This window comes from Crocuta crocuta, unplaced genomic scaffold (assembly GCF_008692635.1).
Source record: "Crocuta crocuta isolate KB4526 unplaced genomic scaffold, BGI_CrCroc_1.0 scaffold185, whole genome shotgun sequence".
NCBI lineage: Eukaryota > Metazoa > Chordata > Mammalia > Carnivora > Hyaenidae > Crocuta > Crocuta crocuta.
This window is the reverse complement of record NW_027530518.1, coordinates 379028-399262: the sequence shown is the minus strand read 5'-3', so window position 1 is coordinate 399262 and position 20235 is coordinate 379028. Positions and strand designations below refer to the sequence as shown.

Sequence of the window (20235 nt, the reverse complement as noted above, 5' to 3'; positions counted from 1 at the left end):
TAAATATTGTCTGACTGCATTTACATGGGATTGGAAAATAGTCAAGGGCTCCTGATAGCAGAGTGCAGATGGGTGCTTGCCAAGAGTTTGAGGAGGAGGAAAAGAGGTGTGGCTATTCCATGCTTTTTGAGAATTTGTCCTGTTAGATGGAAGAGACTGGAAACATGATGCACAATCCTGTGCATCAATTTAACAATAATGTGCCATCTACTTGAAAATTTGTCATGTTCCCTGTGCTTTTACCACAAAAATGTAAGTAAAATAAAGTATAAAGTAAAAAAGAAGTGCGTTGCAGGTAGAGGGGTCATAGAGGTTGATGGAAAGAAGGAAGCCCATTTGTTGAGGTGCTGAAGAAGATGTGTACACAGATCTCACAGCAGCAAGATGGCCCTGCCCTTTCTCATCCCCATTCACTAATGAGCCCAATAGCGTGCTAAGTGTGAGAAAGGTGGGCTCAGGTAACACAGGTTCTCCTAATTTTGACTCTTTGTAATGAACCTCCAACAATCAAATTTATGCTCTACAGATAAGATTTCTAGGACAACCTTGTTTCAACTAAGCAGTTTCTGGAGTACACAATGACATTTAAAAATCCAGCTGTCTCCTTTTTTTCTTTGTGGAAATAGGCCTGTGGAAATCAAATTATATCAAAATAGATATTTTTCACAAGATTTAGGCTCTAAAGGAAACAGATCATAATTTGGCCCTGTTTATATTCATATTGTCTTACAAGAACTACCTTCAGTTGTTTTCTTGCAAAAGCCTTCAGACTTCATCCAGCCCCTCCTTCCACTGACAGACGGACAGGATATGTGTGGGGATTCTCCTGTCACACAGGTGAGGTTCTCTTTTCCCTCCTTGCAGTACAAAACGTACTCTTTAATGCTCCTTGAAAGAGAGCCAAGTGCCCAGTCTGTGAAGAAGACCTTGTTGGTCTCTTTGAATTATATTTTTTTGCTCAGCACACAGAACTACAACTAGGGTCAGTGAAAGGTGCCTGAAAACCCACCTGAGAAAGGCAGTTTATTCTCAGCAACAGAAGCTGAAGAAAAATGTTAGATCCCATTCTCAGAAGGTGGAGAAAGAAATGACTTCTTCCAATTAGTCCTAGAATTTCCTGCTTTATCCAATTCCTACCAGACCTGGGTGAGGCATATGGCTGCACGGAAAGCCACCTGCAGAAGGAATAAACCCTGCCCCAGCATTCTGTGACTAGAGTGACGTTGGGAAGACTCATTGTGGAGCCTGAGATAAAGAATGTTGTGTGTGAGTAAAGTGGCAAGAGTGACATATCATGGCCAATCACGCCACAAGAACTACCAGGAGGTGAGATCTTATTGTCACTGACTCTGTGACAGATATTGTACGATGTGAGATTTGTTTTCCTGGTACATGCACATGAGTTGGGCGTATGATGAACATATTTAAATTGTATTATTTGATGTACATTTATATGCATAAACACTCATGATGTAATGGTGATGGGATTTTGTATTGAGATAGTCAATACCATTAATTGTAATGTTTAGGGAAGTATATATACATCTAGAGAAACACACTGTACACCAAACTCATACACACACACACACACACACACACACACACACACGCACTGAGAGTTACCGTACATGGATTCACATGCAGACATACCTACTTCCCTGCACACACATCTATACCACCTGATGGCAGTACCGCTGATTCCAGGGATGCTACAATGTGACCATAGGTCTTTTTCTGGAAAAAACCCTATGGACTGCCATGTCCCTTATGAGAATAATGCAGGAGCTGGAATCAGGGTGTCTCTGCACAGTAAACCTGCAAGAAGACCTCACCTTTCTTATCTTTCAGATTTCTCCTCATCAAGTGAGTGACTCCACAATACATACCGCTTTCACATTCCAACAGGGTCCTCTGCAATGTCAAAAAGTAAAACTATGAGGATCAGGTCATGCTGTGTTTTGTTTTCACAGCTCTTTTGTTATTTTAGTGACAGGAGCAAACCATATGGGAAAGAGTGATAGTGGCCAGCAAACCTCAAAGCAAGAGCAGATCAAACATAGTCATAAACAAAGACATCAAATATTCCTTCAGGGTGTACATCCCAACTGCTTTGTAAACTTTTAAAAATGTATATTTATTTTTGAGAGATAGAGACACAGAGTACAGTTGGGGGAGGGACATAGAGAGAGGAAGATACAGAATCTGAAGCAGGTCCCAGGCTCTGAGCTGTTAGCACAGATCCCTATGCAGGGCTCAACCTCATGCACCATAGGAACATGACCTGAGCGAAGGCTAGACACTTAACCGGCTGAGTCACCCATTCACTCCCCAAGTCTGCTTGGAAAAATGATATCTAAGAACAAAAATTGATTGATTTGANTCATCCCTTGTTATTGTTTTTAATTTAAAGTCCAGTTTGTCCGAGATAAGTATAGCTACTCCAGCTTTCTTTTGACTTCCTGTAGCATCTTAGATATTTCTCCATCCCCTTACTTTCAATCTGAAGGTATCTTCCAATCTAAAATGCATTTCTTGTAGACAGTAAATAGATGGATTTTTTTTTATCCATTTTGCTACCCTATGTCTTTTGATTGGAGCATTCAGCCCATTTACATTCAGTGTTATTAGTGAAATACGTGGGTTTAGAGTCATTGTGTCCTTTGTGGGGCTCATGTTTGTGGTGGTGTCTCTGGTATCTTTATCCTTGCAACATTTCCTTCAGAGCATCCCCCTCAGGATTTCTTGTAGGGCTGGCTTAGTGGTGACAAATTCTTTCAATTTTTGTTTATTTGAAAAGACTTTTATCTCTCCTTCTACTTTGAATGACAGGCTTGCTGGATAGAGGATTCTTGGCTGCATATTTTTTCTGTTCATCACATTGAAGATCTCCTGCCATTCCTTGGCTTCTGGTGAAAAGCTCACTATTCTGAAGATAGTAATGGATACTGTTATTTTTTTTAAACATCTTTGCAATTAGGTTTCCATTGGTAATAGACGGTCACTGGACATTCTCCCTATTAAGTAATTTGAATATACCAAAATATGTGCACATGCTGAGGGTTTTATACCTTAATTCTATTTAAAGAAAAATAAAGCAATCTTCATTTTTACATATAGAAAGGCAAGCTTACCTCGGAAGTAGATGTGATGTCTCTGTCTCTGCTGTCAACTACTTCTGTAAGTCATTGAGCAAACCTAAGAAGATACACAGGTAGTTTCAGGATGCCAGTGTGACTGCTCAGGAATTGTTCCAGGAGCTTTGCTTGATGGAGTCATGGACACAAGTATGGAGATGAGTAGTTAATGAGCATCACCTGAGCTGCTACTGGGCCATCGTTGGTAGATAAAGGAAGGTAAAAGAAAGAGCAGGGAAGGAAATAGAAACAGGGCCCCTGAATTTTAGCTATAGAGAATCTAATCAGTGTGAAATATTGCAAACAAGGCAAAACACTGAGATGCATTCTATGTTTTTGCTGACAGAGTCCTATGACCCTACTGCCTCTTTGAAGTCCAGGAAATGATCCTAAGTTGTGGAAATTTTCAATTCAATATCTTTGCCCTGGCTGTGCAGGAGATATGCAACTAGGATGGTGGGAACAACCCTCACTCCCAAGCTTTATTCTGGCTTCATATTTATCAGGGTCCCTTCAGGGTACACCACAAGGTTTGAGCACATCTTAATGCTTATGATACTGTTATGAAATTGACTAGAGATTGTCCTGATTCTTCTCTCCTTGGACCCCATATGAAAGATGCTACTAGGTGTGAAAGATGTTGGGCTATTTATTTCTCCTCCATATCCATCTCCGGAAAGGAAATATGAAATAAACCTTCAGGTGCAGCTGTGCTGAGGGAAGAATGTACTCCTGTAGGCAGTGTGTGCAGTGAGCCTGGCTTATAGTCCTGGAACTTGGACGCCTGAATTTTTCTGTGTATGTAGCACATGTTTTCTGAAGAAATACACATCCCACACACACATGCACATCACATCACATAAAATCACACACAAACAACTCAAGACCCTCATACACACATGCCACACCATCTAAATGGCCTACGTGCTGTCAAGAACTGTAGAACATAGTTATACTATTTTACCATACAATTCGTTTTTCCAACAAAATCCCATCCTCCATTCCCAGCAGGAACCCAGAAATTAGGCATTCTCTCTAGACCAAAGCAGACCAGAAAGTCCCACCTTCATCATCAGCTAGAATTGTCCTTAAGAACTCACCAGTTCTGGAATATGTATGATGAAGAGTTACTGTGGCCTCACCCTGCAATTACAGAAAAGGCAACACTATGAGTTTGGCATACTCCTGTGCATAGGGTTTGCACGTGGATTTTGTTCTCTTGGTGATGTTAGCAGCTAGTTGGGATGCAGTTTTTTAGTCAATGACTTCTAACAATCATACAAAGGTCACCTGGTGAAAAGGTTCCAGTTTTCAAGGTCACATCTCACAAGTCACTTTGATCAGCAAATACAAAATTCTTTTCCACAGAGGAAAATTATCTCCTGACAAATGCTCACTACCATACAGTTTCTGGCTGGTGGTGTAATTATTATTTTTTCCCTTGGGAAATCATCAGTTGGTGAAATAATCTCAGGAAAAACTCTCTGCAGTGTAAATTGTATATAACCTTTCAGATGGACATGCATAGATGTTCATATCTTAATTCCCTTGCAATCAAAGTAAAGCAATGGTGCTCCTTCAGATACAGAAAGTATCTTTACCTCAGGAAAAGTTATGGGTGCTTCCCCTGTCTTTGTTCTGTGAAGTCCTTGCATCAGGCCCTTCTATGAAGCTAGAAGGAATCAGAGCAGCTGTCAAGACACTGGTGGGGCATCTCAGGACCTAGTCAGAGTTTTTATTGATGTGAACATGAGGTCAGTGTGTGCATATGGGTGAATAGTAATTATGGACTGTGCTGCTGCTGGGTATCCTATTGGAGGACAAAGGATGGTAGAGAAGAGGAACAGGGAAGAAATGGGCAACAGGGCTTTTGTCTTTCTAACAAAGACAATCCTGATGAAGGTGAGATAGTTAACGAAAATTGGGGAAACCCTGAAGTGTCTCGTATGTAGAGATTAAGCCTCCTAGACTTTCTTGATTGTTTGAAGTTCAGCCAAGTTATCACTGTCCTCCTCTTTGAAAATCTGATCTTCCCCCAGAATCCCCATTATGTATTTGTTAGGACTGTGTATTCATTGTGTCTACTTTGGAATTTGTACTTGGTGAAAAGCAACTTGAATGTGAAACTGTATTTCATCCTAGGGAAAGAATCCTCTTAGATTTCACGATTAATCATTTATCATAAAGAATTATTACATTTACAAGCCTTTAAAATACTGACATCCTAGCATGTGAAAGGAAACACTATCGATCCCCTTGATATATTCCTCCCACTTTTGTTTGATCTATACAACTTATGTGTGTCCAATGAGTCAGTGGTGTCCATTATGGCCCACGTCATCCAACAAATGGGAAGTTCGTTATGGAGTGAAGGCCTGGAATGAGTATTGAAAATCTCTAACGTTGCTGTCCAAGAGGTTTGAAATAGGAGTGCTATTCTTCTCAAAGTTAGAACAAACTATTCTAAAATTTGTATAGAATCACAAAACACTCTGAATAGCCAAAGTAATTTTGAAGAAGAAAACCAAAATGGGAGGCATCACTATCCCAGACTTTAACCTCTACTACGAAGCTGTAATCATTAAGACAGTATGGTATTGGNAGGGAGGGAGGCAAACAATGAGAGACCCTTGAATGCTGAGAACAAACTGGGGGCTCATGGGGGTGGGGGAGAGGAGAAGGGGGGTAATGTGCATGGANAATGGATCAAGAAGATGCGGTTTATCTAGACAATGGAATATTACATGGCAATGAGAAAGAATGAAATCTGGCCATTTGTAGCAACGTGGATAGAACTCAAGGGTGTTATGCTTAGCGAAATAAGTCAGACAGCGAAGGACAAATACCATATGTTTTCACGTATACGTGGATTAGGAGGAACTTAATGGAGGATCATGGGGGAGAAGAAGGGGTAAAATAGTTGGGGAGAGGGAGGGAGGCAAACAATGAGAGACCCTTGAATGCTGAGAACAAACTGGGGGCTCATGGGGGTGGGGGAGAGGAGAAGGGGGGTAATGTGCATGGAGGAGGGCACTTGTTGGGATAAGTACTGGGTGTTATATGGAAACCAATTTGACAAGAAACTATTTTCAAAAAGGCGTTGGGAGAAGACATTTGAAAATGACATATTGGGAAAAGGTTAGTATCCAAAATATATAAGGTACTCAGAAAACTGAACTCCTCAAAAACAAATAATCCAATTATAGAATGAGCAAAAGACATGAATAGACATTTTTCAAAGAAAAAATAAATACAGATTGCTAAGCAATGTTTATAGGAACTTTATCTACAATAGCCAAAGTTTGAAAAGAACCCAAATGCCCATTGACTGATGAATAGATAAAGAAGATGTGGTTTATATACTCAGCTATAAAAAAAGAATGAAATCTTACCATTTACAATGATGTGGATGGAGTTGTAGACTGTTAGGCTAAGCAAAATAAGTCAGTCAGAGAAAGACAAACATATAATTTTACTCATATGTGAAATTTAAGAAACAAGTCAAGTGAACATAGGAGGGGAAAAAAGAGAGGAAAACAAAGAAAGAGACTCTTATCTATACAGCTCAAACTGGTGGTCACAAGAGGGGAAGTGGGTGGGGAGATATTTTAAAGAGGTGATGAGGACAAAGGAGGGCACTTGCTATGATGAGCTCCAGGCTTTGTAAGTAAGTGTTGAATCACTAAATTCCACACCTGAAACTAAAATTATGCTGCATGTTAACTCACTGGATTTTAAATAAAAACTTGAAAAACAAAACTACATTGAGATATCACTCACATCTGTCAGAATGAGAAACATTAAGAAAATAAGAAAGAACAGGGGAGGGTGCCTGGGTGGCTCAGTCTGTTAAGCGTCCAACTTCGACTCAGGTCATGATCTTATGGTTCGTGGGTTCGAGCCCCATCTCGTGCTCTGTGCTGACAGCCAGCTCAGAGCCTGGAACCTGTGTCAGAGTCTGTGACTCCCTCTCTCTCTTGCCCTCCCCTCCTCACGCTGTCTCTCTCTCTCCCTCTCTCAGAAATAAATAAAACATTAAAATTTTTTTAAAAAAAGAATAGGTGTTGGCAAGGATGTGGAGAAAGTAGAATCTTCTTGCACAGTTGGTGGGAATGCAACCTAGGGCAGTCACTCTGGTGCAGTATGGAGTTTCCTCAAAAGCTTAAATATAGGACTAATCTAGGATTCAGCAATTACCCTACTAGGTATTCATTCGAATAATAATAATAATACTATGGGATACATGCACCTCAATGTTTATGACAGCATTACCTACAATAGCTATATTGTAGAGATAGCCTGAGAGTCCTTGGACTTATAATTGAATAAGGAAAAAAGTGGGACACACATACACACACACACACACACACACACACACACACACACACAGAGGAATATTACTCAACCATTAAAATAAGTGAAATCTTTCTATTTGCAATGACGTGGATTGAGCCAGAGAATGACAAGTACCACATAATTTCACTCATTTGTGTAATTTCAGAAACAAAAAAAATGAACAAACGTGAAAAAAAGGGAGAAAGGCAAACCATATGACCATAAACTACCAAAAATAGAGAACAAACTGATGATTGTCAGATGGGAGTTTGGGGGGAGGATGGGTCAAATTGGTGATGAGGACTCGGGAGTGTACTTGTGATGATCACTGGGTATTGTATAGAAAAGTTGAATCACTATATTGTACATCTGAAACTATCGTATGTTAACTAGCCAGAATTTATATAAGCACTTTATAAAAAATAAAAATAAAGTTAATTATGTTTTCTGATAATTTGATAAATGGGCTGAGCCTACAGGTTATGAGTACACTTGAAAATAGACCCATGCCTTTGGGAAGGTTCAGAATAGCCAGTGGAAGAAGATAAAGTAAATGTAAAGATGGTTACAATTCTTTAGAAAACTGTTTCACTAAAGTAAACTGCAGAGCCCCAGAGCCCAGGTAAGTTAAATTGAGAAAGCAGATGGCTCTGGCACGTTTATTCTGAAGATGTTCCAGACCTGCCATTAGACATAACTCTAAACCATATCCTATAGGCTCTGCCTTCAACCTTATACTTATTCCCTAAGGTTCCATTAGAGAGTAAGACAGCAACTCATTGTCCCTAGTGGTATGTAAATATAACTATACTATTAATATTCATAAAGTATATACTTTTATCTCTTATATGGACAGGGTTTCAACAATCCTCACACAAAATGAACTCAAAATGTACCCATGGTTCCAAAAGGCAGTAACAAATGAGCAATCATTGGTCATTGTATAATAGATATCAGCGAAGCTACTTTTGGGTTTTATCATGCACATAGCTATTTTAATCTTTGTAAGTGACAGAACAAGTTGTGATAAGCATTAATGATGATCTCAAGCAGGTGTTGTGAAGATTATGAAGGCTCAATGAGATAACACAGAGAGAGAACTTAGCCGAGTGTCAAGCACTTAGAAAACACTCTATGAATGTTAGCTATTATTATTGGTGTTGTTTTGCCCACATCAAATAGAATAGGGTATATCCAGAGGATAGCTGAAATTGACAGATCAACTCAGTCAAAAGTCAAGACAAAAGTTGTGTGATATGATTGTTATGGACTGGAACTAAATCATTTCATTTAACTAGAAGGATATGCATTCCTTAGACATTCCACGTGTGTCAAGTTTTTATTCACGCCAGCAAAATAATTTTATATGTGATAAAATTTATAATGCTTGGTTAACTCATCACTAGGATTACAGGGTTATCGCTAATCCCTTGAGTTTATTTTATGAGTATTAGTGTTAACCTAGTACATATCTGAATGTGCTATTAACTGAAAATATTTACAATGTAAACTATATGAACCTTGATAATGGTTATACTTTCACACATGTGCATGCACATGCACACACAATCATTCCAACATGAATCTGGTAAAATAAATGAACTGTCTTTTAAAAAACTAATATTTTTTCCCTTTTTGCTATCTCCTGGGTCTTAGGAGAGGTAGATGAAAGGCAGGTAGGAGCTTTCACTTGCTATTGGTTATTTTGGAAATGGCAAAATTTCACCAAGAGTTCTTAGAAAGTCTGTGTCTCCTGGAATCTGGAGAAGAGATCGTGGGTCACAAACCTGAATCTTAATAAGATGAGATCACTGTGTGATCTCAAAACACCATTTTCACAGTCCAAATGTTGTCTCCACCTCACACTGTGCTTTTGAGGATTAAGTGGCATAAAGTAAGTGAAATCATTTTTGTCAACTCTAAATTCCAGAATAAATAAAATTTGCTCTTTCAGTCTCAAGGCATAACCATAACACACCCACAACAGTTTCTATACACAATTCATTTAGGGTAGAGCCCAGAACAGGCAGTCCGGGTAACAGAAAGAACTATAGGAACCCATGGAGGGCTAAGAGTCTGGTCTCAGTGAGCCCTTTGGGAAAAGGCAACATAAAAAGGGCAGATCATTCTTGTCATTGCAGGAAACTTACACAGAAAGCAGTGTTCCCGTTAGCTGTTTAAAAACTAAAACCAGGGAAAACTTCTTAAGCATAAAAATCCCGCTTTATAATATCTGGATTTTTCTATATAGATGACAATGAAAAAAGGTCAGTTTTGTCCCCTGAATGGATTAGCCCAAGAAAATGGACAAAAACAAAGAAATACGCAGGTTGTCAATGTATTCATAGATTCAACTAGGAAACTAAGGTAAGAGGAAAAAAGGGAAAATAGCCCCCTTTATGGCATAAGATTTACTTTAATTGTATTTAACATATGTCATAAACAGTTTCATTTCAGTGATGTCAGAGCCTATTCTTTTGACTAAGATAAAAAGAATCACAGAAAAACCTAACATTTCTTTTTTTTTTTAAGTTTACTTATTCATTTTGAGAGAGAGAGAGAGCATGCGAGTGGGGAGAGGGGCAGAGACAGAGGGAGAGAGAATCCCAAACAGGATCCTCACTGTCAGCACAGAGCCCAACAAAGGGCTTGATCTCATGAACTGCGAGATCATGACCTGGGGCGAAACAAAGAGGCAGTCACTTCACCAATTGACTACCCAGGCACCCTAACAAATCCAAAGTTTCTGATTAAGTTTAAGAAGTTGTATCTGTTTTATGCTCAGTTGCCTATTAAAATGATTGTCTTCAAACCGGAGAAGAGAAGTAAACCATGTCTTTCTTTTTCTGGTGATGAATTAACTTGAAAGTGATAAAATCATTTCCCAGAAATGATAAACCTTAGAATACTTTATAAAAAATAAAACTCCCCAGAAAGTAGCTGTGAATTGTGGGTTTCTGCATGTGAATTGTAAAGTTGTATAAAGGAAAAAACTTTTCCATCCATTATTGTTTGTCAATAATTTGGAAAGAGCAAAGCTCATCCTTTTATGCCACTGATAAATTTTTCTCTAGATATATATATTTTTTCTCTTTATGGCAACTACAAGGAAAATTAGGATCTGATTTTACAGTGAAAGGGGAGACACTGAATGAAAAGAATTTGAAGGGCAGTCCCTTAGGGAAATATAGAAAAAGATGTAATCAAGTTGATGACTAACGAAGAAAAAAAAAACAACAGAGAAGGGTGGTGGATGGAAGATTATAATTTTAAATGAGGAAAGGAATATTGAGATACTTTTTGGAAATGAAACATATGACTGTAGTTGGAGTATAGAACTGAAGTCAATAAATGTGCGGGAAAAGAATCAATAAATGAGTGGAGAAAGACGGGACGGAAAGATGCTGATTTTGCCCTCTGTGTATGTGGGTACCAGGAACATTTCTACACTGATTCTTTCAGTTGGTTCCTGAGGGCAATAATGACTTCTTCAGAAATCTGTGTCTGACTCTTGACTTTATTTCTTGTGAAGCCAAGTGCCTCCTCAGAGAGGACAGTCTGTTAGATCATAGAGCATGAATTAACCATATCCTTTGCTAGGAAGAGTTTAATAAGGGACAGGGTGTTAGAGCAAGAGTACACCAAGCCATTCTAGAATAAAAAGAATGTAATTCACCAACAAGCCAGTGTTTGAAATGGGACAGATCTCAGGATGAATGTCCCCTGTTACATCATCATCCAAAAAATTCACTGTCACATGAACTCTCCAGAGATCTTAAAGGTTAGCACATTCTGCTTTGAGTAATAAATCTGTTTACTACTTTGTTCTTGGCTGAGAGCTGTGAAAAGCAAAGGTCTACATCTACACATGTGGAAATACAAGGGGTATGATGCATAAAAGGTAAAGTTACAGAGCAGACCATTAACTCAGGTTTAAAGTAAGTAGCAGACCATGAGAGACTCTTGAATGCTGAGAACAAACTGAGGACTGATGGGTGGGGGGGGGAAGGGGGAGATGGGTATGGCGGAGGGCACTTATGGGGATGAGCACTGGGTTTATATGGAAACCAACTTGACAATAAACTATTTGTAAAATAAATAAATAAATAAAAATAAAATAAAATAAGTAGCAGAATCCACCATGAAATGCAACTTCCATGACTGACCCTTCTAATCTGGCTCTGCTGGTCATATGCCATTTTATGCCCAACAAAATCATTCTATTTCCTGACAGTTATAAGTAGGATAGTTATCCAAACAATCTGTCAAGACATGGAAATACCCCAAAGTATGACAAATATACTTACAAATCTTCATTCAAGGCTTAAGGGCTGCATGTGGCTATCATTGAAATGGGTAGATATTTTAAGGTTTTATTCATATATGAAATGCATAAATATATAAAATTGAAATACATTCATATTAATGGTATGGTCTAGATACAAAAAATCCACATATAAGCTATGAATTGTTAATAATTTAAATGTTAAAATTGGTTATAGTAATGGTTTTTTAAACATTCTTCCACAGACCATATTCATTAGAGTGAATTTTACAGTGATTTACAACATGTTTGGATGTTTCCTAAATGTTCTAGAGGTAAAAGAATTAATGTGAATAAGTTGAAAACAATTCAAGAAATTAATTTAAAGATATGCAAGTAGTCAAGAAAATAAAAAAATATTGTGGGCCTGGATATATAGTTCTGTTATCCTAAGTAGCTGAACGATCTGAGACTAACCATTTAAATGTTCTAAACTGTAATTTCTTCATCACTAAAATAATAGGGAGATTGAAAATACTTGAGATAGTTGTATAGGTGTAAAGTATATTTTTCTAAGGCACTTTCTAACTCAAAAATTCAAAGTTTTGACAAAAATACAATGAGTTTGGAGAATCTTTCTGATAGAAAACAGTCTGGCCCCAGTGATCCTTGCTAGCCAGTATTCACAACCTTGTATTCTCTCCTTGAGCAAGGGCTAAATCTTATTGCTTATTACTGCTGATATTAGGATACAAAAAGACTGCGACTCCCCTCTTGCTCTCACTCTCCACCTCTCTCCCTCTTTCTCCTTCCTCCACTCTTTCTTGAAGGAGGCTGGGTACCATGTTATGAGATACTCCATGGAAAATCAAGGAAGTGAGGGAAGCTCCAGCCAACAGCCAGCAAGCAATTGAAACATTCAACTCAACAGTCTAGGAGGACTGAACTGAACTCTGATGATAACACCTGAGTGAGCTTGGAAGCAGATCCTCCGCAGTTGGGAATTCAGATGATACTGTAGCACCAACCAGGACTTCACTTATAATCTTGTTGGAAATATTTAGGCAGAGTCACCCAGCCAAGCTTCATTCAGATTCCTGATGGGAAGATCTGTGAAGTAATGCATATTTGTCGTACTATCTTTTTTTTTTTAATGTTTATTTTTGACAGAGAGAGAGAGAGAGCAAGTGCGCACCCACGCGTGCAAGTGGGGAGGGGCAGAAAGAGAGGGAGACAGTATCCTAAGCAGGCTCCAGGCTCTGAGCTATCAGCACAGAGCCCGATGTGAGGCTTGAACTCACATATGTGAGATAATGACCAGAGCCGAAATCAGACGCTTAACTGACTTAGTCACCCAGGCACCCCTTGTCATAGTATCTTGAGATAAGTATTACATAACTGCAGCACTAGATAACTAATATAGTCTCCAAAGAAATATCACTTCTATTTTGTAATGTCTAAATTTCAGATTTATGGAAATGGAATGAGGAACTATTTTTCTGAGTAGCAGGTATGTTCAATTCAACAATACGATAGTACCACCATATACTTAAGTAAAGTGGTAAAGGAAGGCAAAACAGTATCTCTGCTGTTAACCAGCATATAGGTTTTGTGCAAAGAAATTTAGATGTGACAGGAACCGGCATCTGTTTACCAAATCTATTTGCTCTTTTCCCTTGTGCACTGAGATAAAATTACTTCCAAACCTCCACATATTGCTATGTGACTAGACTCAAATATTAGGGGAAGGCTCATGCAGCACTTTCAGGCTTGGTTCATTAACATTTCCACATCCTGCTAGCTGCCTGCTTAATACAGATGAGAATAATGACCTTAGAAGTCAGTGTTGAAGATGGTGAGTAACAATATGTCAGGAGCCTGGGTATCTGAAATGTCATTCAAACAAAGCCATCTGCCTATCACCAAAGTCTCTTTTTTACTTCATCTAACAAGAAATACAATTCTATTCTCTTAAACCACTGAGATTTAGAAGACTATTTTTTACAACATTTATTATCACCCTGATAAAGCACAAAACAAGTTTTTATTTATTTAATAAGAACTCTACTATGAATATGCTTAATAAGGAATTGAAGGTGAACTGTAATTGGGAAAAAATGCTGGGATGTGAGTTTTGGTCATTTTTCTTCAACATTTAGTAATTATACAAACTTGGACAAGCCATGTAAGTTTTCTCTGAGACACTCTTCTTTTCTAAGTGACTACATATTGACGGATCAGTTTTTATTTTTAAGTCTATGTGAAGTCAGATTTTCATCATCCAACTCCTCTAGCTTTTGAAAATGAAGCATATGTTTCATCTCCATTGTATAGTGTATCTTCTATATTCTTCCATTATAACATCTGTCTTATTTTTTCATATGCACCTGTCACTAGACATCTTCTTCAATAAGGTTAAAAGCCTTTGGCATCAGAAAGTTTACTTTAGGGGCACGTGGATGGCTCAGTAAGTTAAGTGTCTGACTATTGATTTCAGATCAGATTGCAGTTTGTGGGATTGAGCCCCACATCAGGATCTGTGCTGACAGCAAGGAGCCTCCTTGGATTCTCTCTCTCCCTCTGCTCCTTCTCCATGCACTCAAAATAAATAAATAAACTTTAAAAAATTATATCATGTTAACCTTAAGCACAGTGAGTGGGACATAGGAGGATGGAAAGATTAAGTGAGGATGGAACAAATATTTATGCTTTTTAAAGATTCAAGTGGGTAAGTGAGAGAGCATAAGAGGAGTGAGGGGAATGGGGAGGTGGGAGCACAGAGGCGGTAGTATTGATTCTGAGCTACCATTACTAGATGTAATCTGGACATTATCCCAGATGGTGGTAATCTGTTCTGTGAGTAAAGAAGATAAGTGGAGGCACAAGATATCCTACTTAGCTATGAAATTGGCTAAAATACTATCATTTGCAGAAATATCACAGCCTCTTTCACAGGGAAGAGCTTGGGGAATGAAATCCAATAAATCTTTTTGATTTCTCCAAATCTGCTTGTTCTCAGGGCTGATCACTTCTAACAAGACAGAAACATGAATGAAAGAAATGAGTCTTCAAATACAGATTTTATCCTCTTGGGCCTCTTCCCTGGTATAAAACATGTCAATGTCCTTGTCTTTGCCATCCTTCTGATATACATTGTGGCTCTCACCACCAACTTCATCCTTATTCTCCTGATCTGGGTAGATTCTCACCTCCACACACCCATGTATTTTCTGCTCAGCCAACTGGCTATCATGGACCTGACATTAATCTCTAGCACAGTTCCCAAGATGGCAACCGACTTCTTCTCAGGGAAGAAAAGCATCTCACAGGTGGCCTGCGGAACTCAGATATTTTTCTTCCTGACTCTAGGAATTGCTGAGTGTATCCTTATCACCCTCATGTCCTTTGACCGGTATGTGGCCATTTGCAACTCTCTGAGATATACCCTGATCATGAGCCAGAAAGTATGTCTGCAGATGGCTACCATATCCTGGATTGGGGGTGCCCTTACATCACTCGCACACACAGCATATGCTATGCATTTCTCCATCTGTGGTTCCAGAGAAATTTCCCATTTCCTTTGTGAGGTCATGGCCATCCTAAAATTGGCCTGTGAGGACATCTCTCCTTATGAGAAGGCTGTAGTGATGACAAGCATTATGGTGCTCCTCATTCCCTTGTCCTTTATCCTATATTCTTATACTCTCATCTTCCTTGCTGTCCTCCGTATGAAGTCCTTAGAAGGCAGGAATAAAGCCCTGACCACCTGTTCCTCCCATCTAACTGTGGTAAGCCTCTACTTTGGTCCAGCCATGCTGGTCTACATGAGGCCTAGTTCTTATCACAGTCCCCAGCTGGACCAGATTCTCTTTATGCTTGGTGCCATCCTCACCCCCATGATGAACCCCCTCATATACAGTCTGAGGAATAAGGAGGTGGTAGATGCTCTGAAAAAGATGTTGGGGCACTGCCTAACCTCAAATTATACCACAAACATAAGATGAATATTAATCACAATCTATTTCTACTTCAGTCTAAATCAGCCCTTTTTAGATGTCCAGTTTTCAGTTCTGGTCTCTCTCTGTCTCTCTTTATATATATATTTATATATTTATATTTATATAAATATATATATATTTGTTTATATATGTATATTTATACCTATGTATTATGTATACATACATGTATAAAAATCTACTGAGACATGCTTAACTTCTTCATGAGAATGTTCAGCCTGCACTCTCAGATTGTGAGTCCCTGAGAGTTAGGCACTCCAGGGGTGATGATGATTGACGGTGACGGTGTTAATGGTAATAAATGTTATGATGGTGTAGTTGGAATGCTGGTACTTAAGGGGATGGAGGTAGCCATGGTAATGATAATGAAATTTCACTCAGAAAAAGAACAAAATTAATGATGTTTTATTCAGCTACAAAGAGAAAGTATATCAATTTCAGTCCTTGAAAGAAGTCAACCACCACAAAATGTCTATGGATGTAACATCTTCCAAAGATCCTTAAGTGAAGATAAGAACTAAACTGAGTTATTGATTTTTAATCTTTTAAATGAAGGGGATAGACTATAAACCTAAACAAAAAGCCAGTTATATTACTCTATTTTAAAGATTTTTCTTCTAATTAAAATTTCAATTATTTTTTGAAATTATTCCCCTTATCTAAATAATAAATATTAAGACTTTTTATAGTTCCAACTCCTTGTTTTTAGGAATACATAACTATATTGGACTTGATGGAAATGGACAGTTATTTGCAGGATAATGTTACTAGGGTGGATTTGATTATTTTTTTCCATTTCTAGTGACTTTCTGCCATGTAATGTCAAAGGAATAAATATTCACAGTTTATCAGAAGGAGAAATAGAGTGAATGTGTTGAATCTATAAATGTGGAAGTATTCCTGTTCTAACACCAGGCTGTATGCATACAAATGGACTGCAATTGAACCTAAAAGATTTAATAATTTACTAGTATGTTCATCCCATTTTCTTTTCTTTTATTTTTATATTTTTACATTTATCACATTTTAGAGTTTTTTAGGTTTACTTATTTATTTTGAGAGAGAGAGAGAGGAAGCACACAAGCAGGGAAGGGGAAGAGACAGAATCCCAAGCAGTCCCCACAGTATTAGCTCAGAGCCTGATGAGGACTTGATCTGACGAACTGAGAGATCATGACCTGAGCCAAGATCAAGACTCTAATGATTTTTAACTGAATGAGCCACCCATGCACCCCTAGATTCACCACATTTTAATGGTCTTGGTTGGGTGACAAAAAGTAACACAGAATTATTTAGACACAGTTATTTAACACCCAGAAAAGAAAGTGAGGGATATGAAGTGTACTTGGCCTTAAAAAATTTCAGGAAATTAGAAGTTACATCTGTAAGTCATCCTTGAATGTCTAGGGACAATAAAGATTATTTACTTTTAAATCTGAAATATGTTAAGCATTATATGAAAGAGATGTTTTGAACTACAAAATGGATAAGTAACAAATTTTAGGTTATTCTTCATGTAAGTTATTAATATAAATTATTTGTGGAACAAAGAAATGTATGTACCAATTGAAATGTAGGACAGGGTGGGATGGGGGAGAAGTATAAACCAGAAAAAGTAATTTTTTAATTATTTTTTAAATAGTTTATTGTCATGTTGGTTTCCATACAACACCCAGTGCTCATCCCCACAAGTGCCCTCCTCCATGCCCATTACACCCCTTCCCCTCTCCCCCATACCCATCATTCCTCAGTTTGTTCTCAACATTCAAGAGTCTCTCATGGTTTGCCTCCCTCCGTCTCCCCCGGTTTCCCAACTTCTTCTCCTCCACAGTCCTCCGTTAAATTCCTCCTAATCCACCTATACGTGCAAACATGGTAGCTGTCCTACTCTGCCTGACTTATTTCACCCAGAATAACACCCTCAATATCCATCCATGTTGCTACACATGGCCAGATTTCATTCTTTCTCTTTGCCATGGAGTATTCCATTGTACAGATAAACCACATCTTCCTGATCCATTCATCAGTTGATGGACACTTAGGCTCTTTCCATGTTTTGGCTATTGTGGAGAGTGCTGCTATGAACATTGGGGTCCAGTGCCCCTATGCATCAGGACTCCTGTATCCCTTGGGTAAATTGCTAGCAGTGCTATTGCTGGGTCATAGGGGAGTTCTATTGTTAATTTTCTGAGGAACCTCCACACAGTTTCCAGAGGGGCTGCACAAGTTTACATCCCCACCAACAGTGTAGAAGGGTGCCCATTTCTCCACATGCTCGCCAGCATCTAGAGTCCTCTAATTTGCTCACTTTTGCCACTCTCACCAGCATGGNCCCAACACCATCTGTTAAAGAGGCTGTCTTTTTTTCCATTGGATACTTCTTCCGGCTTTGTCAAAGATTAGTTGGCTGTATACTTTTGGGTCCAATTCTGAGTTCTCAATTCTGTTCCATTGGTCTATGTGTCTGTTTTTGTGCCAATACCATACTGTCTTTTGATGACAGCTTTGTAGTAGATTCTAAAGTCTGGGATGGTGATGCCTCCCGTTTTGGTTTTCTTCTTCATTATTATTTTGCCTATTCGGGGTCTTTTGTGGCTCATTACAAATTTGAGGATAGTTTCTTCTAGTTTTGAGAAGAATGCTGGTACATTTTGGATTGGGATTGCATTGAATGTGTAGATTGCTTTGGGTAGTAATGACATTTTAACTATATTTATTCTTCCAATCCATGAGAATGGAATGTTTTTTCATTTCTTTGTGTCTTCTTCAATTTCCTTCATAAGTTTTCAATAGTTTTCATTATACAGATCTCTTATATCCTTGGTTCGGTTTATTCCTAGGCAGTTTGTGANAGCAAAAGTCGGACGCTTAACCGACTAAGCCACCCAGGCGCCCCATTAGTAGTGTGTTTTTAACCTCCATGTTTTTGAGGGTTTCCAGACTTCTTCCTGTGGTTGATTTCGAGTTTCATAGCATTGTAATCTGAAAGTGTGCATGGTATGATCTCAATTCTTTTATATTTACTGAGGGCTGCTTTATGTCCCAGTATGGGATCTATCTTGGAGAATGTGCCATGCGCATTTGAGAAGAAAGTGAATCATAGCCTCAGGATGTAGAGTACTAAATATATCTGTCAAATCCATCTGTTTAATGTGTATTTACATCTATTGTGTCTTAATGATTTTCTATCTAGTTGATCTGTCCATTGCTGTAAGTGGAGTATTAAAGTCCCCTGCTATTAGCACGTTCTTATCGATAAGACTGTTTCTGTTTGTGATTGTTTTATGTATTTAGGTGCTCCCATATTTGGTGCATAGACATTTATAATTGTTAGTTCTTTCGGTTGGACAGACCCTTTAATTATTATATAATGCCCTTCTTCATCCCTTGTTACTGTCTTTACTTTAAAGTCCATTTTGTCTGATACAAGTATAGCTACTCCAGTTTTATTTTAACTTCCAGTAGCATGATAGATATTTCTCTATACCCTTACTTTCAATCCGAGGGTGTCCTCCAGTCTAAAATGAGTTTCTTGTAGACAGATAATAGATGGATTTTGTATTTGTATCCATTCTGCTACCCTATGTCTTTGATTGGGGCATTTAGTCCATTTACATTCAGTGTTATTATTGAAACATATGGGTTTAGAGTCATTGTATCATTTGTGGGATTCATGTTTGTGGTGGTGTCTCTAGCATCTTGCGTTCCTTCCAACATATCCCTCAGAGAGTCCCCGTCAGGATATCTTGTAGGGCTGGTTTAGTGGTGACAAATTCTTTCAATTTTTGTTTTTTTGGAAAGACTTTTATCTCTCCTTCTACTTTGAATGACAGGCTTGCTGGATAGAGGATTCTTGGCTGCATATTTTTTCTGTTCATCACATTGAAGATCTCCTGCCATTCCTTTCTGGCCTGCCAAGTTTCAGTAGATAGGTCTGTCACCACTCTGATAGGTTTCCCTTTGTATGTTAGTGCCCTTTTCTCCCTAGCTGCTTTCAAGATTCTCTCTTTGTCCTTATACTTTTCCAGTTTCACTATGATGTGTCGTGCAGAAGGTCAATTCAAGTTACGTCTGAGGGGAGTTCTCTGTGCCTCTTGAATTTCAATGTCTACTCCCCTCCCCAGGTTGGGGGAGTTTTCTTCTATAATTTGTTCCAGGACTCCTTCCGCACCTTTCCCTCTCTCTTCCTCTTCTGGGGTTCCTATGGCTATAGATATTGTTCCGTTTGATTGTATCACTGAGCTCTCGAACTCTTCTTTCTTGTTCCTGGATCAGTTTGTCTCTTTTTTTTTCTCAGTTTCCTCTTTTTCTATAATGGTGTCTTCTAATTCACTTATTCTCCTTTCTGACTCTTCAGTCTGTACATTGGACACCTCCAGTTTATTATGTATCTCATTTATCGCATTTTCAAATTCATCATACCTATTTTTAAGCTCCATAGTGTTTGTAGCCATAGGCTCTCTGATGTCCTCCATGCTTTTCTCAA

At 38.4% G+C, this 20235-nt stretch overlaps 1 protein-coding gene across 1 annotated transcript; it reads left to right on the top strand.

Annotated features, from left to right (window-relative positions):
• Positions 1 to 14780: 14780 nt before the first annotated feature.
• Positions 14781 to 15737, top strand: LOC144234122 (olfactory receptor 2M2-like). The gene has a single exon (XM_077767257.1). It carries the CDS (start codon positions 14781 to 14783, stop codon positions 15735 to 15737), a length of 957 nt encoding a protein of 318 aa, XP_077623383.1.
• Positions 15738 to 20235: the final 4498 nt, after the last annotated feature.

Coding starts and splice junctions, on each gene's coding strand:
- LOC144234122 (XM_077767257.1), top strand. CDS start 14,781: ATGAATGAAAGAAATGAGTCTTCAAATACAGATTTTATCCTCTTGGGC.